The 27,851-nt window shown below is 43.7% G+C and overlaps 1 protein-coding gene across 9 annotated transcripts in view; it reads right to left on the bottom strand.

Annotated features, from left to right (window-relative positions):
- Positions 1 to 27,851, bottom strand: part of RAP1GAP (RAP1 GTPase activating protein) — a 225,880-nt gene that overhangs the window by 68,214 nt on the left and 129,815 nt on the right. For all 9 annotated transcript variants that reach the window (XR_003852767.1, XM_029577941.1, XM_029577938.1 and 6 more), the window contains 4 exons: positions 22,913 to 22,948; positions 19,721 to 19,768; positions 13,189 to 13,227; positions 7,014 to 7,199 (listed from right to left, as the gene is read on the bottom strand). Coding sequence is in view for 8 of the 9 variants with exons in the window: in XM_029577940.1 (XP_029433800.1) it covers positions 7,014 to 7,199; positions 13,189 to 13,227; positions 19,721 to 19,768; positions 22,913 to 22,948 (309 nt within the window). In the remaining variant the exon portion in view is untranslated. The remainder of the gene's footprint in view (positions 1 to 7,013; positions 7,200 to 13,188; positions 13,228 to 19,720; positions 19,769 to 22,912; positions 22,949 to 27,851) is intronic.

Raw genomic sequence — 27,851 nt, 5'->3', positions numbered from 1 at the left:
CACAGGTCTCATGGCTGGTTTACGTTTCTGAACCAAATCCAGTTCAGATGACAAGAAATGACCCAATGGTTTTGACTCTTTAAAAAAAAAAACAAACAAAACCTCTCTCCCCTCTATAGACCTGACTCCCCGTACCAGATGGCATCCTGGGCAGCACCAAGAGCCCTCAGTGGCTCCATGGGTTGGAAGGATGTCTTCCACATTGCTGCACTGACCGGCAATGCCAGCAGGAGGCGGCAGGGTAGAGGCAGCCCTATTCCTTCCCTCCCCCTCTCCCCAGAATGAAACACCTGATGACTTTTAACCCCCAAATTGTCTTCAAAGCTTGCAGAAATTTTCAAGAACTTTCAAAACAGGTTACGGCTTCAGATTAGTCCTAGGCTCATGTAAGCAAAGGAGCCCATCAAGAAAAAAAAAGGAGAGGAACCTAGAAAGCACTAAACAGCCTCTAAGTGACAACATTTCTTAAACTAGTAGATTAAAGGCGAGTGGGGAAGGGGGAAAACTCCTGAACTAGTATTGAGGGAAAGCCTGGGAGGCATATGATCTCTCCAGAACTCATTAACAAGGCGGCTCATCCTCATTTTAGAAAACAAACTTACCTACCAATTGAAACCCTACCACCCGAGACACAGTCCCACCTCAGCATTGACTGAGAGTCATAGCACTGAAGCAGCCCACAAGTATGACAAGAAGGATCCACAGAAGAAAAACCAGGCACAGGCAAAGCTGCTCTCATTGGCTTGCAATATTGGCATTTTAGCAGGTGCATGTACTGTTGCTCGCAGAAGGCCGCCCATGGCTCAATGGCAGTACCGAGTTCCACGTTCAGGGACATCTGGGGCCAATGCTCACATCCTGCCAATTGAAGAACCCTAGAAACCACACCGTGTAAACCTTACCAGCCAGCTCAAGGACGTCCTCCTACTACATACAGAAGAGGTGCACTGAGCACAACCTAAGGACCATCGCCTAGGTGGGGCATTAGAGGAACAAATTACCCAGGTAACACAGTAACAGTCGGCAGAGGAAGACCAAATGGTCCAGGAGGTCTGCCCAGCAAAGCTGCACGTGGGGTCAAGTGACGTTCCATGCAGACCATCCCCAAGCCCCTTGTCCAAGGGTAGCTACTGCCGCACCGTGCAGGTCTCCCTCAAGTCTTATGGTGAGGGTAGTACAACTGCCGCTCCGTGCAGGTTTCCCCAAATCTTTATGTTAAGGCAGTAATATTTACAATGAAAACCAAGCAATTGTCAAATCCATAACAAAATTACTGCTAACAGTATTTTTACAGGGTGAGCAGCCTTTTTGATAATTCAAACAAAGCTGCTTGAACATGCTTTGCTTTTGGGCTTGGCAAGCAGTCCTGTGCTACACAATGCTTTTTCCCAAATGTCTAAAGTGGAGGCTCAGCATTGGCTGTCATCTGAATCCAGCGAGGAGCGATGAATACCCATGGCACCTCAGCTTTGCATCTCCCAAAGGCAGTAAATGGGGCTGAAACGGAAGCGCAAGCTACAGCCAGACAAGAGAGCCTCCTCTCCCCCGAAACCAAATCAAGGAAAATATGAAAGCTGAACTACAAATTACACCCTTGCTGGAAAGGAGCAGGAGGGTTTAAAAGACCAGGGCTGGTCCTAAATCCCACCGGTGACCTGCAGTCTGCTAGACATTTATAAATTCCTAATTATCTCGCATGAGATTAGTCCAGGATTTCATTCGCACAGATTCCATCTGCTTCCATCAACCAAATGCTCAAAGATTTTCCTCGCACTTTACTATGCAAAATGATTTTTTTATTCCCCTAAAGGTCAAGGCCCCACTCAGCCGTTTCTTTTCCCCCCCGATAAGACTCTCTCACAGTGACCCCAGTGAACTGGGGCCAGTGTCAACAGTCTTCAATGCAAGCACTCGTCAGGCAATTAATAGCAAGGGAATAGCTTTCACCTTCTCTGCCTGTCTCTTTAATAAGCATGCCAGAGAAGCCACTCTAATAAAAAGGGGTTGGCATTCAGCCTGGGTTTTATAATAAAATCCCTTGGGGCATGGAGGTAAAGAGCTGATTCTGTCCAAAAGGAGAAGACTGCATCCTCAGAGTGATTGTTAAAAAATATTTTAAAAGCAGGTATTCTGAAATTATTGCCAGTGTGCATGACCCACTTGGGGTTGCCAATTGGCTCTGTTTTTCCATTCCTGGTTATACCACATGGTATGCATGCACTAAGGTAAACCCAGGACTGGATCTGCCTGTCTTGAAAACATGGAGCAAGCCGGAAACCCAGCCCAGTTCCAGCCCTCTAGACGTCATGCCTTGCACCATGTATTCTGTACACCTGAAGTGTGTGCCACCCATGTGCTGCAAGCAGGGATTTCAACACAGGCCCTTGCTTACGCCTGGTAGTGATATTTGTCCCTCGGAGTCCTGTAATTTAAAGAATTTAACCATTAGGTTTTAACTAAATTTTACTTCCATGGCCAACTGCTCTAACATCCAAGAGATTGAAGCATTAATTGCTGAGCACCGTCATAGGCTGATCATGACCTTGCTGTTTTGGTAAGAGAGCGGAGGAGTTCAAAGTTTAGAGCCCTTGACCTGTTCTTGGGATGGGAAGAGGGAGGGCACGCATGGGTTATCTGCAGTGCCAGTTCTGGATAGGGAAAGGATGGAGGTACTGGTGGTGCTGAAGAGCAAGGGACAAGAGAGTGGCCACCCTATTCCTTTTCGAGAAATTGATAAAGGTCCTGATTTCTCTTCTGTAGTGGCCCAGGAGGAGGCAGCTTCAGCCCAGTGCAGGGACAGGCAGAGGAAGCAACGTTAGTGGTCAGCACGAGGCCAGGAAGAGACGGCGACGGCAGCGACCCAGTAGAAACTATCACAAGGAGAGTCTTGGGACGATGGATGCAGGCAGCAGCATTGATAATAGGAGGAGCAGAATTACCTGGAGCCAGGGCACTTTTTTTTTCCTTTTAATTTTTGACCTGACAATTTCCTCCTATTCCTTTTGGACTTCCAGTTCAAATCAGAACCAGCTTTTGCCAGAACTCCAGTTCCATAAAGTCTTCATTCACAACGAGCTGGAATTTCCACCCCCCCCCCCCCCCATCATTCCAGAGGCCGTCGCTAACTCTGGAACCTAGCAGGTGTTCATTGCAAGTCTGATCAGTGGGTTTTTGCTGTTCAGTGATGATAAGACTCTCTTCTTCCATCCTACTCCACCCCAACTCCTCCGGGGAGTTACTGTGCAGGCACAAACGTCACTGATACTATTTTGGAAGGTTCTAGAAAGTGCCCGATTGGCGCCAGGTGGTGAGGACATCACCCACATATATGATGGGCAATCCACTTGTCCTCCGACAATCCTGCTTCCCCAAGAAGCAGACCCTGGACTTAGGAACTGAACTCTCCTGGAAGGCAGCGCACGGAACTGCCACCGGTTCACTGGGCTGACTCTGCACCGATGCACGCTAAGAGATAAGATTCATCCTTCTCTGTAAACGTCCTCGGCAGGAGGAGGAGGAGGAGTACAGAGCATGATGAACGCTGTAAGCAGAACTAGATGTGATGTTGTAAGTTTTCCCTGAGGTCTTGGCCGTTCTCTAAAAGACGGCTCTGCGTACTGAGCTGTGGGAATCATTTCCAAGGTTCATGCAGTGCTAGTGCCAATGATGTGTTTATACTGCAAATGAGATTTCTTCAGCAGGAAGGAGGCAAAGCACTGGTTTGGTTTGTAAAACAGGTCAAAGGCACTCCGGCGTTCCTGGTCAGTCTGATGGCACAGGATTCATAGTGACGATGGGTGGAATTTATTGCTGCTTAGAAAACACTTGGATTAATAAACAAACATATCAGGAACTAAAGCAATCCAAACTGACAGGCTGCCTAATACCAAGAATGATCTCAATGCCTTGAGCTAAGTCCTCAGGGGGACCCAACTGTCAGGGACAGTCTGCCTGCCACCTTTTCAATCCTGGGAACCTGTTTTGTGACATTTGGATGCCATGGGAACATGAGTTTTACATAACCAAAGCACAGTTTTATAAGAGAACGGAAATAAGGGACAGACAGACACCAGCTTTCTCCAGCTGCTGTACTTCCACGGCGAAAGACTTAGGGTTTGGTAACCTGATTAGGAAATTTAACCGAAGCAGAATTTATATGGCTTAAAATCTGTCTGAGCGATTCCAGAGTTGGTACTGAGCCGGCTCTGGGAAGTAACAGTCACTTGGGGGGACAGATACTGCCAGGGGATCAAACCTCATTTTTCTGCCACTCCATGCTAATTCTCCTGCCATTGCCTGTTACTTTAAAGTTGGCCTCCAAACCGGTCACCAGCTTTACCTAAGGATGGGCAATGCAGTTCTGAATGTTCATCAACAGGGTGCCTGTAACTTTCAGGGAGGGCTGTCTTCTGGCCATAACATCTGTAGAAATCTTCGAGATGCCCAGGAATTCTAGAGAAGACCATGACTGGCCTGGGAAGTTTAGAGACGCCTATGGACTTGATTTATGAAGTGTTTTCTCTCAGTTTGGGCCTATAGGGAAAACAGTTTCAAGAATCAGATCCAACAAAAGAACCACTGCGTAGTACATACAAGACTTCCTCCTATGACCTCTACTGTGGGAATTCCCACCTCCTAAGCATGCCCTAGATATAAAAACTTCTTCTCCAGCACTACAGTCACATGAAAAGGAGGGCCCAAAGAGGTCTTGAAAGTGCATGCACTACACCATCCTTTTCATTTCTCCAATAACAACTCTACATGAGTCAATTCCTGACACTTCAAGGAAAAATTACTCTGCCCAGAATGTTAGTGGAGTCTGAAAATGTCAGTGAAAAGTAATAAAATATCTTGAAGGGTCAAATGTTTTGTGCACACAAGCTTCCCAGATCAACTGACTGGATCATCTAGGTGAAGAGACAGTGTGATCACATGAGCCCAGGTCACGCGGGACAGGCAAGTCCATCCTGAGTTTTCATCTCTTGTTCCAAGGAATTCTAGGAGTTTCTCAGCTTGCACAGCTTCAAATCAGGCCCGTCAGCCCTGATCCTCATCGCTTGGAAGTCAGGCCATCACCCTAGCTTACAGCACTTTGTGTGGTAGAAGATTTCAGTCGGGATCAGACTCTGTCCTGTGTGCACACTGCCTGGAGGTCCCAACAAGCTGTGGAGCTCTTCATTTATTCACAGAGTTTGACCTTCAGCAGAGGTCACAAGCTCTCCTGTCCCAGTATGCTGTATCTCACAACAGCAGCAGTACAAATTGCTATCCATAGGGCCCTGCAATCCCATACCACCGGTATGCATTCCCTCTGGCATGGGCCTTTGTCCAGGCTGCCAATGGCATCTTATCTCCGATGTCAGCATGAGTTTCACCATTATCTTCGGCAGATCGTGAGATACAGGGCTGGGAGGTTAAAACTGCTGATAATTTATAGCATCCCAGAACAAAATGGAGGCTGTTGGGGCCACCTACAAAGGGCTCCACTGAACTCAAAGGAGCGCTGGTGGGTTGCCAAATAAACCCAAAGCCAATCCACAGGGCCGCAGAGTCCACACTGAGGTAGAGAGAAGCATAAGGAGAAATCCAGGGACAGACAAGACATGGTATAGCCTATCCATTCTTCTGAATTAAATGGCTTGCAGAAATGCAAGCAGAAGACACCAGCCTTAACTAAGAACATCCGGCATACAGGAGGCAATAATCAAAAGTGCCTTCACTGGTGCAAACTCTGCAAATGCTTTTACCCATGGGATTGACACCAATAACTGCCAGCAGAGATTTGTGCCTGGTTTCTCGGAGGGTAATTTTTTGGAACAAAACTACATGCATTGTTCCATTCTCTCCCCCCCCCCCCAACCCCAGGAATTCCTCCGCATATGGTGTGGGCAACCATCATAAAGCCCGTTTTGTGAGTAAAACGGGAATTCTTTAGGTATTGACCATCAGCACGCAGCACCCTGTATTGTGCATTATGTGTGTCTTTTAAAACAAAATATACATTACGGTAGAGTTATACACGTATCTAAGACTGATAAAGGTAGAAAAGGACAAGATTTATATCACTATACAAATAGTACTTTTTATGAAACGTTGTTACCGAAATTTAATGGCACTCCCTAGTGACACTATTAATCTACACAAGTAACCAAAGATATATTTACGTGCCTCACTGTAAACCGTGGTGATGGAATACAACTGAACGACGGTATAGAAAAATGTTTAAATAAATAAATAAACAATGCTTGGCATAAGGCCTGGAAGAGAACACAGGCCAATGGCAGCAGACTTGAAGTTACAGGGGCAGGACAAAGGAGTGCCCGGACACACAGTAGGACAGGTTATGGATCTAAGTGACCTCTGAAGACAAGGAATTACTCTAATGTGTGACGGGGGGCTGACTGACAAGGAGAGAGACTAAAATAGCGGAACACACAATTCAAACTTGTTCAGTGACTTGCCCAGTATCCCTACAGATATTCAATCTGATTGGGGAAAAGGCTGCTAAAGTCCAATAAAGTACTGAAACGTGGTCACTGTAATAACAAAATGAATCAATAAGACTCAAGAAGAGCTACATGCACTTTCCTATATAATAAATGATGGAGTCCACGTAGTCAGTCTGGACCAAACTCTCCTGCTGTTGGCTTCATAGACCAATACTTGAGGGAGGAGATTAGACATTGGACTTTGAAGGGTAAGGGAATTTCACTGGCCCTCAGCTCCATTACAGTTTAGGAATTATTGCAAGTAAGGCAGTGGTAGGGACAGGGTTGAAAAACCCCATTAAAAAAAAAAAAAAAAGACATGGAAAGAGCCAGTGTTGGTTTAAGCATGGGAATTTATATGGTCACTAACCTAAAGTAACAGAGAATCAGAGAGGAGGAATCTAGATTGGGCAGACTGGATGGACCCATCTGTCTTTATCTGCTATCATTTAATAGGTTATTATGTAACAGCAGGAGAGGGGAATGGGAGGAAGACTCTGCTGAGGTATCAGGGACCAGTTTTACCTTGTTCAGGAAGTGCTTGCGGTAGATCCGGGCAGTCTGGTTACATTCAAGCTTCCCTTTGGGGGTGGGAGACTGGACCTGCTCCTTTTCAGGGATGCTGGTGAGGTCATGGTTAGTTCCTTCAATCCAGTAACCCCCAAACTGTGGCAGTAATATCAGAGGGAATGGACCTTCACGGCTCAGCACCTGCAAAGAGAATTAGGGAGGAGAATGTATTATACTTTATTTATTTTATTTAAAACTTTTCTATACCGACATTCAAGGAAATATCACATCGGTTTACATAGAACTGGGGAAACCATTAACTAAGGAAATGCGAAGTTACATATAACGTAAGGAAGCTGAACTGGGAGAAAGGGCTAGAGTAGAAGAGTCAGGTACCAGGAAAGATATGGTAACAAAAGTTTACAATTGTATAAGAAATATAACAATATATGACAATTATTTACAATATGTACAGTATATATCGAAGCAGTAACTTGTATTTAGTAGTACCCATAGAAGGAGTGGTGGGTGGGGGGGGTTTCTAACCCACGTCTAACCCACATCTCTAAACATCAGCACCAAAGGAAGACTCGTACCTAACATGTCAGCAAACAGGCAGAATGGGAAAGTAACCCATTATCAATGTCTGTGTCAAAGGGTAACAAAGTGAAAGTAGCCCTGACCAAACAAGGCGGCAAAATATCTGTACTACAAGCAATCGCACTCCCCTCCAAAATCTATACAGTGCCAAAGGGAGATAATACAGGGAAGAGAAGGCAAAAAATAGCAGGAACCTCATACTAGGCTTGGCCGACAAAACTATTCTTTTAGATTATGACTGGAACAGGGATCTCCTTCAGGGAAGCTGTTCTTTCTGATCTGGACAAATCTAGCCAGTCAGGTTTTCAGGATATCTATAATGCATATGCATGAGAGAAATCTGCATGTACTGCTTCTATTGTCTGCAAATGTCTCTCATAAATATTCGCTGTGGATATCCTGAAAACCTGACTGGCTAGGTGTTTCCAAAAGACTGGGTTGAGATCACCTGCTTTAGATTATTACTACTGTAGAGACCTCTTACTAGCTCTGTCAGGGGAGCTGTCTCTTTAGATTATTACTACTGTAGGGACCTCTTACTAGCTCTGTCAGGGGAGCTGTCTCTTTAGATTGTTACTGGAATAGGGACCTCTTACTAGCTCTGTCAGGGGAGCTGTTTCTTTAGATTATTACTACTATAGGGACCTCTTACTAGCTCTGTCAGGGGAGCTGTTTCTTTAGATTATTACTACTATAGGGACCTCTTACTAGCTCTGTCAGGGGAGCTGTCTCTTTAGATTATTACTACACTAGGGACCTCTTACTAGCTCTGTCAGGGGAGCTGTTTCTTTAGATTATTACTACACTAGGGACCTCTTACTAGCTCTGTCAGGGGAGCTGTCTCTTTAGATTATTACTACTGTAGGGACCTCTTACTAGCTCTGTCAGGGGAGCTGTCTCTTTAGATTATTACTACTGTAGGGACCTCTTACTAGCTCTGTCAGGAGAGTGGTCTCTTTAGATTATTACTACTGTAGGGACCTCTTACTAGCTCTGTCAGGGGAGCTGTCTCTTTAGATTATTACTACTGTAGGGACCTCTTACTAGCTCTGTCAGGGGAGCTGTCTCTTTAGATTATTACTACTGTAGGGACCTCTTACTAGCTCTGTCAGGGGAGCTGTCTCTTTAGATTATTACTACACTAGGGACCTCTTACTAGCTCTGTCAGGGGAGCTGTCTCTTTAGATTATTACTGGAATAGGGACCTCTTACTAGCTCTGTCAGGGGAGCTGTCTCTTTAGATTATTACTACTATAGGGATCTCTTACTAGCTCTGTCAGGGGAGCTGTCTTTAGATTATTACTACTGTAGGGACCTCTTACTAGCTCTGTCAGGGGAGCTGTCTCTTTAGATTATTACTACACTAGGGACCTCTTACTAGCTCTGTCAGGAGAGTGGTTTCTTTAGATTATTACTGGAATAGGGACCTCTTACTAGCTCTGTCAGGGGAGCTGTCTCTTTAGATTATTACTACTATAGGGACCTCTTACTAGCTCTGTCAGGGGAGCTGTCTCTTTAGATTATTACTGGAATAGGGACCTCTTACTAGCTCTGTCAGGGGAGCTGTCTCTTTAGATTATTACTACTATAGGGACCTCTTACTAGCTCTGTCAGGGGAGCTGTCTCTTTAGATTATTACTACTATAAGGACCTCTTACTAGCTCTGTCAGGGGAGCTGTCTCTTTAGATTATTACTGGAATAGGGACCTCTTACTAGCTCTGTCAGGGGAGCTGTCTCTTTAGATTATTACTACTATAGGGACCTCTTACTAGCTCTGTCAGGGGAGCTGTTTCTTTAGATTATTACTACTATAGGGACCTCTTACTAGCTCTGTCAGGGGAGCTGTTTCTTTAGATTATTACTACACTAGGGACCTCTTACTAGCTCTGTCAGGGGAGCTGTTTCTTTAGATTATTACTACTATAGGGACCTCTTACTAGCTCTGTCAGGGGAGCTGTTTCTTTATATTATTACTGGAATAGGGACCTCTTACTAGCTCTGTCAGGGGAGCTGTCTCTTTAGATTATTACTACTATAGGGACCTCTTACTAGCTCTGTCAGGGGAGCTGTTTCTTTAGATTATTACTACTATAGGGACCTCTTACTAGCTCTGTCAGGGGAGCTGTTTCTTTAGATTATTACTACACTAGGGACCTCTTACTAGCTCTGTCAGGGGAGCTGTTTCTTTAGATTATTACTACTATAGGGACCTCTTACTAGCTCTGTCAGGGGAGCTGTTTCTTTAGATTATTACTACACTAGGGTCCTCTTACTAGCTCTGTCAGGGGAGCTGTTTCTTTAGATTATTACTACTATAGGGACCTCTTACTAGCTCTGTCAGGGGAGCTGTTTCTTTAGATTATTACTACACTAGGGACCTCTTACTAGCTCTGTCAGGGGAGCTGTTTCTTTAGATTATTACTACACTAGGGACCTCTTACTAGCTCTGTCAGGGGAGCTGTTTCTTTAGATTATTACTACACTAGGGACCTCTTACTAGCTCTGTCAGGGGAGCTGTTTCTTTAGATTATTACTACTATAGGGACCTCTTACTAGCTCTGTCAGGGGAGCTGTCTCTTTAGATTATTGCTGGAATAGGGACCTCTTACTAGCTCTGTCAGGGGAGCTGTCTCTTTAGATTATTACTGGAATAGGGACTTCCTGTTGGCTCAGCCAGGAGAGTGCTTTCTTTAGCTCAGGAGTGGAGCTCTTAGGTTCAGTAAACTAGTCTTCATTGATTATAGACCCCACAAATGGTCCATGATACCACAGCGTGCTTAAACTCTGAAAAACCTTTTTTTTTTTTTTGCTTTATCTTAATGCAAAAATAATGGGAAAAGTTAACTGACGGGCCGATGCAGTAAAAGTCACGGGAGAGCCGGCGAGCACCCGCTCTCCCGACGCGCGCACAGGCCAGTGTCCTGGGCGCGCAATCCAGTATCAGCCTGTATGCAAATTCGGGCCCACGCTAAAAGGAGGCGCTAGGGACACTAGCTCGTCCAGAGCACTTCCTTTTTGACAGAAGCGGCGGCTGTCAGCAGGTTTGACAACCAAAGCTCAATTTTACCGGCGTCGGTTCTTGAACCCACTGATAGCCACGGGTTCGGAAAACAGACACTGGCAAAATTGAGTGTCTGTCTTCCAACCCGCGGGCAGATTTTTAATTTTTTTTTTTTTCAATTTTTTTTTTTTTTGGGGCCTCCGACTTAATATCGCTATGATATTAAGTCGGAGGCTGTACAGAAAAGCAGTTTTTTCTGCTTTTCTGTGCACTTTCCCGGTGCTGGCCAAAATTAACTCCAGCCTTTGGCAGGCGTTAATTTCTGAAAGTAAAACGTGCGGCTTGGCTGCACATTGTACTTTCTGTATCGCGCGGGAATGACTAATAGCGCCCACAACATGCATTTGCATGTTGTGGGCGCTATTAGTTTCGGGGGAGGGGGGGGGTTGGCCGCGCGTTTTCCAGGCGCTATTACCCCTTACTGTATAAGGGGCATCGGCCTGTGAGTTAGGTATGAGCTTAGCTATCAGGAGGTCCACTAATACCCATTTGGTCAGAATGTCATTGTTGATGGTGCTTCATCAGTCTTTATAGCAGGGTTGCTGTGTATAGTGGACATCAGCACCCCAGAATCTCAAGCCAAGGGGAGCTGCCCCCCCCCCCCACCCCACCCCCCAGCATCCCTAACTCCAGAACCTAATATTTTTTTATTTTAAAGGTTTCAAACTAATGGGCTAAAGAGGCCTTAACCCCCAGCCCTGACCAGTGAAGTTTGATGCTTTGAAGTGCTAAAAAGCAGAATATAAAAATCAGATAAATAAATGTGTGAAAGTTAACTGCACACATAAAATGTACTGAAATATAAATATACAGTAAGAACAGTGCAAGGGGCACAGTCTGCTACTTGCAACTCTATTAACAGCTCATCCATCCTGCAAAGTTCTAATTAGGGTATTGTTAATTCATACATAATGGGAAAGGGAATATACAAAGCTCTAGTTAGGGGTATTGGTAAATCATGCTCACTGGGATAGGGTATGTGCAAGGTTCTGGTAGGGTATTGTTATCTCGTGCACACTAAAGTATGTTATTGTAGGTGTACACTTCTCTCATGAATGAAATGTAGGATGTATGCTCTAGCAGGGTAAAGTTATTGAATGAACTTTGGGGTGGGATATGTGCAGAGTGCTAGTAGGAATATTGCTGTTTCATGCATAATGGGGTAGAATATATGCAGAACCACAGTAAGAGCATTGATCTGTTATATATGCTGCAACAGGGTACCTGCAGAGTTCTATTGGGGGTATTCTTACTTCATGGATGCCAGGGTAGGGTATGTGCTGAGCTCTAGGAAGGGTACTATTACTTCATGCATGCCGGGGGTAGGGTGTGTGCAGAGCTCTAGGGAGGGGTACTATTACCTTATGCATGCCGGGGTAGGGTATGTGCTGAGCTCTAGGGAGGGGGTACTATTACCTCATGCATGCCGGGGGTAGGGTATGTCAAACAAACATCATATTAAACCATCAATATGTGCCGTAGCCTGTTCGTTTGATGGACAGTGAGACCTCATATATACTATGGCGGGCTTTTAGTGCATTTGCCCCTCAATGCCAATAGTTAAGTCGTGCGGTGATAAACTCTGTATTGCACCGTCTGAATGTTTATAATCATTGGTCTCTCTGTCTAGTCGTGGTACTGACAACTTGTGTCAGTTACAATATATTAAAGGCAGTAAATAGGATAGACACTTATCGTAGCATGATATGCAGCAAGGGTGTAACGCTGGCGTGTTGGCCCGACACGGCTCGTGTTTCTGGGGAACCTTCTTCAGGGGCCGCAGTGTGCCAGTGTATTCCCAAAACTGCCGGCTTGTTCAGAACAAGACAGAGAGATCAATGATTATAAACATTCAGACGGTGCAATACAGAGTTTATCACCGCACGACTTAACTATTGGCATTGAGGGGCAAATGCACCAAAAGCCCGCCATAGTATATATGAGGTCTCACTGTCCATCAAACGAACAGGCTACGGCACATATTGATGGTTTAATATGATGTTTGTTTGAAATATCTGATAGAAGATTGCATCATAAATCCAACAGTTCTAAATTTATACGGGGGTAGGGTATGTGCAGAACTCTAGGGAGAGGGTACTATTGCCTCATGCACGCTGGGGTAGGGTATGTGCTGAGCTCTAGGAAGGGTACTATTACCTCATGCATGAAGGGGTAGGGTATGTGCAGAGCTCTAGAAGGGGTACTATTACCTCATGCACGCTGGGGTAGGGTATGTGCTGAGCTCTAGGATGGGTACTATTACCTCATGCACGCTGGGGTAGAGTATGTGCTGAGCTCTAGGAAGGGTACTATTACCTCATGCACGCTGGGGTAGGGTATGGGCTGAGCTCTAGGATGGGTACTATTACTTCATGCACACTGGGGTAGGGTACATGGAAAGTTTTAGTAGGGGTACTGTTACCTCATGCTTACTGGGGTAGGGTATATGCAGAGCTCTAGGAAGGGTACTATTACCTCGTGCACACTGAGGTAGGGTACATGGAAAGTTTTAGTAGGGGTACTGTTACCTCATGCACACTGGGGTAGGGTATGTAATCCTCTTCTGTCTGAAAAACAAGATACAGATAGAGACAAGAAACAAGTGAAGAGAAATTTATTAATAACAATTATTTAAACTTTTGATCATAAATTCAGATGAATTCAAATATCTTGCTTTCAACTGTATTTTTAGGAGGTCATTTTGTAACACTGCACATAAGTTAATGTCAAATGTGCACAAAAGTTATACCAGTTTTCAAGGTGGACTTGCACGCATAAGTGCTTTCTATATTATCCTGGCAAAATTATGCACACACAATTGCACCCACTATTTGGTGCCAGTTGTTCTGCCAAATTTACATGCACAATTTTCAAAATCACAAAAGAATGCGTGCAAGCCGCAACCCCACCCAGACTCCACCCCGTGGATCGTCTCTCCTCTGTATGCCTGTACTTTTATGCAGTGTGCACACAGGTAATTTTACTCATTCTAAACCAATAACACTGACCATGAGGCTACTCCTTCTGCCACCATTTCTGCTAGGATTTGGAGGGGTTTTGGGACACTATCCCATGAATCTATGTGCCCTGTAGTACTCAGTTTCAAAAACCCCCACAAATTTAGATTTTTACCTGTGTATCTCTCTTGACCTCCTCAGCTTGTCCCATACACAACACGTTGGGTTACGCTTCATGAGGACCATTTTCAAAAGTCACGTGCCTGGGTAAACACTGATTACCCAGGCAAAAAACGCATTCTGAAAGTTGCTCACCCTTAACCCAGCTACAAGTACGCCTAGGGTTCCCTAGTGCGTGCGCTTTTAGCCAGGTTAAGGCGAGGCATTCCTGGAGGCGTGGTTTGAGTGGGATTAGAAGGCAGCACGTACACACAAACATTGCATTTTCCAAATGTGCACGTGCTACTTCCTAGCCAAGCGTGGCCCGTACAGAAAGCGGGTGCAACTTCCATGGACCAGTTGTACCTACGGGCAATCTTCAAAAAGAAACCGTGCGCGGACTTTGCCTATGACAAAGTGTATGAAGTAGCTATGGACATTGCCCCTGGGCAGGCTATTCTGAAAACTGTCCCCCCCCCCCCCCGTGACCATCAGACTTCAGCTGCTGTAAATCCTGATGAACAGCATTCTGGAGGTGAATGAATGGTCAACGCGTATGGTGTAGATGAGAGCGTTTCGTCATGGGATGGCATTGCAAGGGTTGCTGAGCAGTGGTGGTGTGCACCTATCTAAGAAGGGCAAAGGGTCTTCCAGAGCAGACAGAAAGGGGGGGGAGGGAAGGCACAGGCTGGAAAGCTATGTACACTGCATTGCATAGGATGGGATATAAAGTCCTGAATCTAGAGGCAGCCATGGAAGAGATGAATATGAATGCAGTGGCTGTCACAGAGATGTGATACACAAAAAAACCACAACTAGGTTACAGACTATAATCTATTCAGAAAGGGAGGAAGAATGGTGCAACACACACACATGATTATAATATATAAAAAATGTTAAAGGAACAGATCTGCAGGACTTAAGAGGTAAGGAAGTACCGTGAGTTAATCTGGAAAGAGAGAATGGAACATTTGTGTATAATATAAACACCTCCATCGGCAGAAGAAACTGATAAGGATTTAACAGTGGATATTCATAAAATTGCTACGAAAGGGGAGGTGCTATTGCTAGGTGATTTCAATCTGCCAGATGTTGATTGGGACATTCCGGCTGCATTGTCTTCCAGAAGCAGGGAGATCCCGCATTCTCTGTAGGGGAACACTGTTGTCAATTGGTAATGGATGATACTGGACCTGGTGCTTCCCGATGGGGAGAATGCTCCTGATGACGTAGTGGATGACCATCTAGGATCCAGTGACCACCAGATGGGGTGGTTCAGTATTAGAGTACAGGGTGGTACCTCAAGGAATGATTAGTTGGATGGAGATATTTTATCGGCAATTAACCTTTTTTTTTTTTTTTTTAGGAAATTAAATAAAGGTAAGACAGAAAAAAAAAAGGGGCCACTATGGTTTTCAAAAAGTAGTAGTTGAAAGGGTAAAGGGATAAAAGGTTAGCATCCAGAAACTTCAAGAAATTGTAGAAAGAGAAAGACAGGCGATAACTATAAAAGCCAAGAGAAGCAAATATGGTAAAATGGGGGGAAGTTCCTTTTTTTCTTTATTAAGATAGGTTGGTGATAAGAGCAACTGCAGTCTTGGCATTGTGAGACTCTGAGGTGAAGGGGAGACTGATGAGAAAAAAAGCAGAATTGATTAACAAAGATTTCTGTTCGGTGTTCACAGAGGAAAGGCCGGGAGTATGACTGCACAAAATGGATTGGAAGTGAGGTAAACCTGAAATGACTTTCAGAAGACTGCATTTGTGAGGAGCTAGCGAAACTAAAAGCAGATAAAGCGATGGAGCTCGAAGGCTACATGGACTGCATCCAAGGGTTTGAAGGGAACGTTGAGAAGAAGATCTGCTGGATGAGTCTGGTGTAGTTCCAGAGGACTGGAGACAGGCAGATGTGCTTCCTCTTCACAAAAGCGTAAGTAAGGAGGAATTAATAGAATGCTGCTATAACAGATTATGCCGTTTCTGGAATCCAAAAGGTTACAAGGTCCTAGGCAGCATGGTTTGCAGAGGGAGGTCTTGTCAGACGAATCTGATCAATTTCTTTGACTGGGTGATCAAGAGTTGGATCGAGTGAGAGTGCTAGATGAGGTGTACTTGGATTTCAGCAGGATCTTTGTCACGGTTCCACATAGGCAACTTATAAATAGAGCGTCCTTGGTATGGGCTCTGAAGCGACTAACTGGGTTAGAAACTCGTTGAGTGTGATGCAACAAAATGTACTCAGAGGAGAGGGGCATTACTAGTGGTGGGCTACAGGGATCAGTCCTTGGACTGGATCTTTTCAATATTTTTGTAAGTAATGTTGCAGAAGGGCTATCAGGAAAGATTTGTCTTTTTGCAGATAATACCAAAATCTGCAACAGGATAGATACCCAAAAAGGTGTATAAAGCATGAGGAGGAATGTAGTGAAGACTGAGGATTGGTTTAGCGTCTGGCATCTTAGATTCAATGCTAAAAAATGCAAAGTCATGCATTTGGGCTGCAAAAAACCCCACAGGCACTGTGGTACACTGCTTCCATTGTATGCAAATCTCTCTCATGCTTATTCATTGTGGATATCCTGAAAATCTGACTGTCTAGGTGTGCCCTGAGGACAGGATTGAGAAGCATTGGTCTAGGGGTGAAATATTTCTGTCCATGAAACAAGAGCGTGATCTGGGGGTGGGGGTGATCATATCTGATGACCTCAAGGAGGCCAAGTAGGTGGATAAGGCAACAGTAAAAGCCAGAAAGATGCCTGGGTGCATACGGAGAGGACTTGTCAGCAGAAAAATTAAGATTTAGTAAGTCCCTAGTGAGACCTAATTTGGAATACTGTACAGTTCTGGAGATTGCACCTACAAAAGAATATACACAGTATGGAGTTAGTCCAGGAGGTGGCTACTTAAAAGCCAGTGGTCTTTGTTCTAAAGCATACGGGGCAGACGTAATCTAAACATGTATACCCCAGAGCAGTGGTTCCTAAACCTTTCAGGTTTTCAGGATATCGGCAATGAATATGCATGAGGTAGACTTCCATGCACCACTTCCCTTGCTGAAAAATTTCTCTCATGCATATTCATTGCGGATATCCTGAAAACCTGACTGGCTGGGGGTCCCCCAGGAAACCACTGCCCTAAAGGAAATGCATGATAGGACAGAGACATTTAAATAATTCAGAGATATCGATGCACAGGAGGCAAGTCACTTTCAATGGAACAAGGCGTCTTGGGATGAGAGTATAAGGGGATAGTCTGAGAGGGTGGTGGATGCATGGAACAGCTTCCAGCGGAGGACGTAGAAACAAGGGCAGTATATGAATTCAACCACGCATGGGACAAGCCCAGGGGATTGATTTATTTAAGTAACAGATTTATATTCTGCTCTTCAGAGTGGATTACGTTCAGGTACTATAGGTCTTTCCCCATCCCCAGAGGGTTTACAATCTCTCAAGCCGATGCAATAATCTTGGTGCTAACAAAATGTGCACTGGATTTTAGTACACATTTTTAACACCAAGATTTTTTTTTTAAACTCCTGATGCAGTAAGCTAATGATATGCTAATGTACTGAGAGTTTAAAAAACACATTAAAAACTGTAACGTGTGCTTATTCAGCACAGGTCAAAAGCACATTTTAAGAAGGGAAGGGGGCGGAGGCATCCCTGACAGCCTCTGTGGGTAAGGGGCCCCTGCCATTTGCCTGGATAAATACTGATTTATCCATCTATCTGGCAGTGGGAAGCACAAATCAGTACTTATGCAGCTGTCTGCTATAGGTTGCCACTGATTAGCCAGATAAGTACTTTATCCCGCTAAGTAGCAGCAAACCGTGCCAGATAGCTGTATGAGTACTGACTTATGAAGTTATCTGCTGCCACTTACCCAGATAAGTCAGTTAGTATCTGGTAAGGGGTGGCCACTGCAGGCACTTACCTGGAGAGTTTACCTTTTTTTTTTTAATCTTTTTTACTCTTTTTTTTTTTTCAAAGGGCTGGAAACTTAAGTCCAGCTCTAACCGGGGTTAAGTTTCCAGCACTTAAAAAGGTGCACTGGTCAGATGCAGTCTCTCTGCATCGGGGGGGGGGGGGGGGGGGATGCTTAGTGCTCTTATTTGCATGGGATTTCTATGCGACGGCGGAAAGCAGTACTCATTAAGGAATGAGAAACTCCTTGCTGCATTGGCAGGAAGTTTTGCCTGCAGAAAATGTCTGTTGAAGTGCGGGCAGAAAGGTGCATTTGGCTGCATTGGCCTGTCTGAGTAGGTATTGCACAGATGAATATTGGTTATGGATGGCAGCAATGGATGTGTTGTATGGTCTCTCTGCCATCAATGTTTCTGTGTATTTATTTACTTCCATTTGTATATCCACTTTACAGAAAATGCAGGTTACAGTAACAAACAAAATACATTTAAAAACCAAACAAACCGATCACACAATACTAAAACCAGCTCAAATGAGCAACAATAAAACAGATCATACATATAATAAGCAATAAAATCATGCAACATAAAATAACAAAAAATATATAAGATATCCAAATCATATTGCTGAATAGGCTAAAACCATAAATGAATCATACAAAACCACAGAAATCCTCCTGCCCTACTTAAATTTGACTGGTCAAGGTAGCTGCCTATCACTGAAAATCAGAGGTAGCCCCTTAACTTTCTCCCCCTTCCCTCACACCTAACCCCACCCCCCAGCCTGTCCCAAATATGGCCAGCTAATGTTAGCCACCTAGTAAAACGTAGGAAGATAACTTTAACCACTCAGCCGGGGCAGAATTTCCAAAGGCTTTGTCCTGGCCACCCTTTTGGAAACTGACCTCCAAACCACAGGGACTTTAATCCATGGGGAGAGACCCAGTGATTCCACAGTAGACAAACCTTCTTGGGTTATGCCTGCGTTTTGTTGATGTGTATTACAATCTCCAGCAGGACTATTATTCCCGGATATTTTGTCATTGCTTTGACCATCAGCTGAGAAAGATCTGACAAAGTCTCTTGGAGCCAGGTAGGAGGATAGCAAATTTATGTTCCTCTCCAATTCTTATCAGAAGACATTTCAAGCCTAGTGCCTGATTTGCTTCTCAATTGCACTCCTCCTCCATCTCTTCCTCCTCTAGTCTGCTGATAAAAGTACAAAATCTGGAGGGCACCACTGAGAGAGGACCTACTTCTCAAGCCATGTCTCTGCATTACACAACCTATCAGGTTCATCACCTATTAACGCAGCATAAAAGAACTATTGATCAGTAGGTTTAAATGAGATTTTAGTCTGCTTTCTGTGGTTACTTTTCTCTGCTTAATAAAAAAAAAAAAAGTGTATGTTGAAACAGCCTTAAATTACATTCTCTAGCAATGTAAACTCCCAGTTTCCTGTATTTTTTTGCCTCTTGACCCAAATGATCCAGTCCAGATTTTATGCCATAGCGCTTACAGATGTGTAGCTCTGCCTCTTCCTTTTTTGTTTTAAGAGATATGGATACTACAAGTTCATAGATGCAAAAACTAACTAGGACCGTTTCAGCCAGTGTGGATTGAATGGGGGGCTAGCTCGCAGGTATCTCCCAGATGGCGCGTTAACTATAGAAAGGTAACCAGATCAAACTATGCCATCATGGACTTTTGAAAAATTTAACTCACTGAATTCTGGGAAATGTAGTTCTTGCCCATTCTAAGTAAAGCAGATTTTTAAAGTGAAGAATCTACTAGTGCAGAGATTTTCCATAAAATTTTCAATACCAAGACCTCAAGCTCATTTTGTTTTACTGTTTTGACGTCCCTAGCACTTGGGGTTACAAATCTGCTTCTTTTGTTTTCAGTTCAGGCTGACCCAGTTCTAGTTCTACTCCCTTCCGTGCACGGTGGGAGGGCCTAGACTCCACGCGTGCAAGGGGGTGTGAAACAGCTGGGAGTCTGCCAGCGCCGCTATCAACGCACCTTCAGAGGAGGTGGGAAGGAGCATCGTTGTTCATCCATTCTGCTTCCCTGCAAAAAATGAAAGCAGAGAGAAAGTCCATGAATAGAGTGTGGATCCAGCTGACAGGATCAGAACTGTCCCAGGGTCTCTTTGTTGAAAGACAGAATATGATGCAAGGTCCAGCTAGAGAGCCCCATATCCTTCCACGTCTTTACAATGCTTTACTCCTCCATGGGAGGCCATTCCACACCCCCACCACCCTTTCCATGGGGAGACATGTTCCAATGTTACCTCCTTGGCGCGCCCCATACTATGATTTCTTGTTCGGGGAAATTCTTTCCACTGAAAAATGTGTGCTTGGGGCGTATTATTGATGCTTTTGAGGTATCTGAATGTGTCTTTCCTATCCCCATCCCTCCTCTCTAGCGTGTACATATGTAGAGCCTTGCGTCTCCTGTTACAGCGTTAATGATGCAGATACGGTTGCCACCTGACCTGAACTGAATCCAGATCTGTAAACCAGAGCTGTAACTAGGCATTTTAGTCTCCCAGGTAGGCAAGCATGCTCCCCGCCCCCCCCCCCCAATACTGGATGTTAGGAAGAAAGGGGCAGTCTTCCTGGATTTTCATCTGCTGCCAGCCCACAATTACATTTCAGTTGTTTCTCCACCCCCACCCCCCCTCCAACCCAGTGGTAACCATAGGTGCAGCTCCTGGACTATTTGGGCACCCCCAACTCTGAAACCTCCACGTCATCGGCATCCTCAGCTGGAGCTCTGCCAGCCGGGAATTCCCTGCATCCTCACAGCCGGAGCTGAAGCCTGGCATGGGTAAGCTTGCCTCCCTGGGTCCATGTAAGGGTGGTAAGCCTTACCAGCCCCAGCGGCCAAAATCAGCACCGCCCACAAAGCAAAAGGTGGAGCGGTAGGAAAGGACGTGGCAAGGGTGGGACCCAGCCCAGTGTCTGCTGCCTTCAGAAATGATAACGGTAATTAAACAGAGGGAAATCCTAACACAACTCTCTGATATCCTATAAGCTATATTACGTCACAGAGAGACAACATACATAATATAATTTATTATTTATTTAGAAAACACAAGGTATTCACCTATCTAAACATTTTAAAATCTAAACTTACACATTCAACCACCATTCACACACCAACATAAAAATTCTGTGTTACACAAACAATTCTGAATTACAATTAACCAATACACATCGTTATTATAATTTTAAGACAAAGATTTATTTTATATTGCTTGACTTATTTTATCCATGTCCTGTCCATGTCCTGTCCTTATGTTTATATCCTTACTCTCAGAAAATAGAAATCTCCACACAATTTTTATTCTACCTTCAATATAAGTCAGGGTTATTTCCAAACGGACACCTCTTCAACAAAGGATCTCCTTGTTTCGCCTTCCAATCAGGCTTCCTCAGGGACTTGGTCTCAAAAAAGCCGATTGATTTTCTCCCAATATTTCTGTCTTGAGACCTCTTATGTTTATATCCTTACTCTCAGAAAATAGAAATCTCCACACAATTTTTATTCTACCTTCAATATAAGTCAGGGTTATTTCCAAACGGACACCTCTGGAAGAGGTGTCCGTTTGGAAATATTGGGAGAAAATTGGGAGAAAATCAATCGGCTTTTTTGAGACCAAGTCCCTGAGGAAGCCTGATTGGAAGGCGAAACAAGGAGATCCTTTGTTGAAGAGGTGTCCGTTTGGAAATAACCCTGACTTATATTGAAGGTAGAATAAAAATTGTGTGGAGATTTCTATTTTCTGAGAGTAAGGATATAAACATAAGGACAGGACATGGACAGGACATGGATAAAATAAGTCAAGCAATATAAAATAAATCTTTGTCTTAAAATTATAATAACGATGTGTATTGGTTAATTGTAATTCAGAATTGTTTGTGTAACACAGAATTTTTATGTTGGTGTGTGAATGGTGGTTGAATGTGTAAGTTTAGATTTTAAAATGTTTAGATAGGTGAATACCTTGTGTTTTCTAAATAAATAATAAATTATATTATGTATGTTGTCTCTCTGTGACGTAATTCAGAAATGATAAAACAGCAGTACAAACAGAGACGGGTCTCCAAGGTCAGATGTCTCAATGACTCTGAGCTGTCTTGGGACGGTCGTCTCACTGTAATTGGGCAACAATAATATTAACTGGGTTCAGGTCTGACATTTGCAGAATGCCTTCCCAAAACCCATGCTCAAGACAGAAGCACAAGATGTAAAGCATCTAAAAAAAAAAGAGTAACTAAAAATAAGGTCAACCCAAACACGCATGAAATACTCAAACAAAAACAAAGGGAAAGCACAGCATTAAAAAACCAAAACAAAACCCAAACATAATGGAGCAGACCCCACTTTCTTTGGTCACTCACTGACCTTCAGGAAGTCACTTAAGCCTCCCCGTGCTCAAAGTTTACAGGTGAATTTTAAAAAGCCCAATGTGCGCATTATTTAGGGGATGTGCGACTACGTCGAGCTTTTGCGCTCCGAGCAGATTTTAAAAGCCGCCCGGATAGGTTTTCAAAAAGGGACAGGGCATGGTCTGGGCGTTTCAGGGGCACGAAGCCGAGACATGCGCATAAATACTTACGCGCTCTGTCGCACGCTGATGCCTCCTGCCGCGTAACTTTACTTCTGCTGTGGACGTTGCGCAAGTTTTAATATAGACAAGATAAAAACAGGCTGTTTGGCAGGGTTTTTAAGGGTCAGGGATAACTGAGGGAAGTGAAGGCGATTAAACCGGGGGGGACGGAAGGCCTTCCTCTTAACTGGGTGAAATGGGGACAGAGTGGTAAAACTGGAAATGGGTTGGCGCACGCCTCTTAAAATCCCCCGCTTTATGAGGTAGAAGCAGCATGCACTCGCGCCCTCTTAAAATTTGGCGCACATGCGCGCATAATATACACGTTCAAGTGACAAAATAGCCGCGTCCCTGGGCGTAGGCCGATGAATGCGCACACGTACGCGTGCCCCGGTTTGAAAGTTCCGTCTTAGACTGTAAGCTCATTGGTTCGGGGGATGAGATGGAAGAGAAAGCAGGCGAAAACAAGACAACACGGGGGGAATAAGGACCTAAGGAGAAATCCCTGGAGCTGAGAAGCTGATGCTGTGAGGAATTTAGCTGGCACAGCCTCATTAAAATATTTTTTAAAAAATGTGTATGTCAAGGTAACTCACCTGCATCTTTTCAATCATTTCAAACAAATCTGAGCTCTGAAAAAAAAAAAGAAAGAAAAAAAAATCTTCAGCTCGGGTTAAGTTTCCTTCCCACAAATGTTCTACTGCACGTCGTCCTCTTACTATAGAAAACGCCATTGGAAAACACAAATTCAAAAGGGGGAGTTCCTTTAACTCCCTGTGCCTCATCCGTTGACTCTGTGCAATCCTGGGGAAGTCACTTTATTTTGGAGTCTCCAGGTTTTATTTCAAAACAGAGAGGTCGATATTCAAAGGGGCTGTTTGGGCAACTTTCTGAATTACCCAGACAAAATCAGAGAGGTTAATATTTTTCCGCACCGTCACTGCCCGTCCCCCCCGCCTCGCTGCATGGCTACATTTTGTCCTGGTAATTCAGCACCCACATAAAAAGATGCGGTGATGGAGGCGTTCAGGGGGCAGAGTTACATTTTAGCTGGTGAGCGCCAATACTCAGCCCTACCCAGAAAAAAAAGTTAGCCAGGACAATCTGTCCTACAGTTACCTGAGTAGGTTCTGCTGAATATCTGGGTCTCTCTCCTATTCACTGACTTCAAAAGGGTTACTCTTAATCTGGCTGTCCTGGCCAATTTCAAAAAAACGCCCAGTGATTCATTGATGCTCCTTTGTTTAGGTCACCTAAATTTAGGACATTTTTCAGCTGAACTTAGGGACCTAAATTTAGGTTTCTAGAATGGAGGTGCTTACATTTAGGTCTGCAATTCATTTGTCTAGATTTAGGTACCTAAGTTAGGTTCCTAATGCTGCCTAAACTCCATCTTTTAGCAGCCTAAATTTAGGGACTCAGCCCTAGTTCATTTTCAGAAGGGCCAATTTAGGTGCCAAACTCCTAAACTTAGCCACCCAAACCCTCGGAGGGTGGTATTCAAAGGGTAACTGAGTTTGGGGATGTGCTTTTTTGTTTGTTTGTTTTGGGGGTTTTTTTTGGTTCAGGAAATGAACGAAACCAAAAATATTGATTAAACTGGAACCCCCCCCCAAAAAAAAATCCCAAAACACCCCACCCCCATTCCACAATGAGAACACAAATGAAAACACACATTTTTGTGTTGCACATCTCTAGTATGTATTATCAATACATTCTAACTCTCCAGTCTTATTTTTTTTAGAAATCTGGCATTTGAACACAGACAATTAAAAGCATGCTTTTGATTTCTATTCACAATCACCTTATTTATTTTAAAAATTGTATATACACTGCCTAATCCATTTGTTCAAGGCAGCTGAGCACAATTAAAAATTAGAAATACACATTAAAAGCTAGCAATGATAGAAAAAAAATAAAATAAATAATAAACACAATTAAAAAAATCATTCATTCAGAATTGAAGTAGCCTCTTCATTGACACTAGTAATTTGGAATCATTTGTATTTGTCTGCTCTGTAATGAAATCCACGTGCACTACTTCAGCCCTTACTACAACCTCTCACTCCAAACCACACACTCCTGAGTGACTGCTGGCTTTCCCTCCTGATCTACTTTAAAATCTTCTAAATCTCCTCTATGAACATCAGCACCAACAGCCAGGTTCCACCCTATTTAAAGTGGAAACCATCCTATCGGAACAGGTTTCTCAAGCCCCAAAATCTTCCCAGATCCTAACAAATCTGAAACCTTCCTCCTCACACCATCGCTTCATCCACATTTTGAGGCTCTGGAGCTCAGCCTGCCTCTGGGAACCTGCACATAGAACCGGGAACATTTCTGATAATTGGACCCTGGAAGTTTTCTACTTCAAGTCACCTATCTGAAAGCCTAAATTTGGCTTCCAGATCCTCCTTCCTGTACCTTCCTATACTGAGGATACCCGCATGCTCCACGACAGTCGGCTCCTAAACCCTATCTAGGTGATGCATGTGCTCCGCCACCTTTACACCAGACAGGGAAGTTAGCAAGTGATCCTCACACACACCAATCACTAAGGATTGAGTAGCCAATAAGGGCAGTCCAATTGTTTTCCACCTGGGCACACATCTTCGGTGCGAGTGCCAAAAAGTGGAATATAAGTAAATAAAAACATACATCACTGAGAGGGAAGGGTTATATGACCTTCCAGGTCAGGTACACGAGTTCAGAAGCCCAAAAGGGGCTTTCATCAGCCGAGTAATCATCATACTGAGGTCTCATGACACCGATGATGGTTTGACGAGAGGCTTCAATTAAGGCAACTCCCACATAAACAGAACAACTAAAGGCTGCACAGAGATGAGGCTCCCTTCTGTATGGTGGAGACAAGCACCAAACAAACCCTAACAGAACTGGTATTGAGTCTGGATTTTGACAGATGTAGACGATATTCAAGCACTTTTTGCGTGGAGCATAAGAAATGATCTAGGACCTTGCCCCTCACACAACATTTTAAAAAAAGTGCTAAAAGATACCTCAACCTCTTCCATTTGAGCCCATAAGAAATTCTGTTGAATTGCTCCCTAGAAGCTGGACAGATATGATACACCTCATTGGATGAATCATTTCATTCAACGTCTAGTCTGTTAGGGCCAGAGAACATATATGTTGGGAGTAAACAGTGATTCTTTTTGTTACTGTCTGATCCAGGGACCACTTGGGGAGAGAGTCTAGGATCTGACTGAGCTTGTCAGTCAGATGTGGCTCTTAAGGACTGCCCCATGACCTATGGCCAGGTTCTATTACCTGACAGTTTTCCCAACACAGAAGGCATGATCCTAATTCCTCTCTCCTTGTTTTGGTACCTCCATGAATGTCTACCTGTAGTATGACAATATTGTTGGCCACCTCATCTCTGAAAACCTTTAGAGCGTTCATTCCTGCTATTAGTTTTACAAAGTTATTTATTTTCCTTCAGAGTTTTTCCCCTTTAACTAATGTAAGCCTCAAGGCAGAGAACCAAGCATTTTATACAGTATACAATAAACTAATTAAAAATTAAACACAATTTCTAAGTTCCATTTCATTTAAACAGCAATTAATCAGAAAATCTAATCATCATAAAAAATCTACCACAATAAACAAACATTCAGGTAAAGACACAAAGAACCATGTCTTTATTTGTTCAGAATTTTAAATAGTTTAGCTTGAGATGCATCTCCAAAGGCAGTGAATTTGATCAAGCTGGTGCATAGCATTAGAAAGCAGTAAGCTTTGTCACCATCAATTTCATGGCCGGATAAGACAGCCTTTGTAAGAGAGCTTGCCAGGATGATCTCAGAGATCTTGGCAATTGGTAATAACTCAGACCTGCAAAATATTGTAGTGCAGAGGAATTAAGATATTTGGAGGTCAATATTTGAAAACTGAACATTTATGTAAATTAGCTGGATAAGACTTATCTGGCAAAGTTACATGGGATATTCAGCAGCACAGCTATACTGCTGAATATCCTCTTAGTTATATCCAGCTAAATTAGACCTGCTTTCTGGCAGATCTCTTATCCAGATAAGTCTGAATATCGGCACTTATCTGGTTAAGTTAGCTGGATAAGTATCACCACCCCGTTATGGCCATTGCCTGCCCCAACTTATCCAACTATCTAAGTCAGCTAAGTGGTGACCACTGAATGTAGCCGGATATTCAACAGCTGCCACTTAGCTGGATATGCATATTCAATCATTCTGTAACCGCTTGTAGACATGCATCTAAAGTTGCAATAGGTTTGGAATACCACAGGGGTCTGTGCTGTTCCAAACTTAAGAGATTTTGCAACAGAGTATTCACTTTCCCATAACACCCTCTGAGCCTTGTTCTGAGAAAACATGACATCCGAGACAAAATATACCAATATCTTATAAAAGAGGCACTATTTTGTATAACAAAATGTCAGTCTATTGTCCTTCCCAAACAGATCAGGGACCCTGGCTGGGAAGTCTCTTAAGTATGAGTTTCTCAGTGGGTTGGAGACACCTGTAGGTCAAACAATTTGGTGAGGAGGAATGTGGAATGGTAAAACCCACGGACAGACATATGGAAAAGCCACCAAAACGAAGTCTTTGAGCTGTCCCATGATAGAGATGCATTCTTTTGGTCCTCAAGTGGTTCGATTCCACTGGGACTTTAAGGTCTGTAGGGCTTGTTTCATATAGAGATGTGCTATGAAGGTGAAATGAAACATCCTCAAAATGTCCCAGGCTAATGTCTGCTGACTCTGAAAGACTTCCTATACCATGGACATTCATTCAGTGATCCCATTAGCAGGGAGACAGAACTTCACCAGAGTCGAGTCTAGCATTGAACCTTCTCTGTAGTGACAGGCTTAAGTTGAATTTGGGGTAATTTATGGCAAACCCTAACAACTCTAGCATCCAGATGGTGCTGTGCATGGATTAATTTGTTCCTGCTCAAGATTACTCTTGAACAGCCAATGGTGCAAGGAAGGAACTACATAAAATCCCCAAACTCTGTAGATATGTTGCAGTGACCACTAAGCATTTTGTGAATACACGAGGGACCAATGCCAGGCCAAATGCCAATACTAGATACTGGAGATGGTATCTCCTTACAACTAATCTGAGATACTTGCTGTGACTAGGATGCATCTCTATATGGGTATATGTATCCTTCAGATTTAAAAAACAAAACATAGCAAGTCTCCTTTGCTTATGAGGAAAATAATGGTGCCAGGGAAATCATCTTGAACTTCTTTTAGGAGAATCCTATTCAAGGCCCTTAGTGCTAAGATGGGATGTTATGAGCACAATGGTTCTGTTCTATAAGAAGGAGAAAAACTTGTTTTCTAGCAATGCCTGAAGTGAAAGGGAAATAAAGAACATAAGAAGATAAAATATGTCATACTGGGTCAGACCAAGGGTCCATCAAGCCCAGCATCCTGTCTCCAACAGTGGCCAATCCAAGTCACAAGTACCTGGCAAGTATCCAAACATTAAATGAATACATCCTTATTGATTAATAGCAATGTATGGACTT

The sequence above is a fragment of the Rhinatrema bivittatum genome, chromosome 15 (genome assembly GCF_901001135.1).
Source record: "Rhinatrema bivittatum chromosome 15, aRhiBiv1.1, whole genome shotgun sequence".
NCBI classification, from domain to species: domain Eukaryota; kingdom Metazoa; phylum Chordata; class Amphibia; order Gymnophiona; family Rhinatrematidae; genus Rhinatrema; species Rhinatrema bivittatum.
This window is presented reverse-complemented; position numbering and strand designations above follow the sequence as displayed.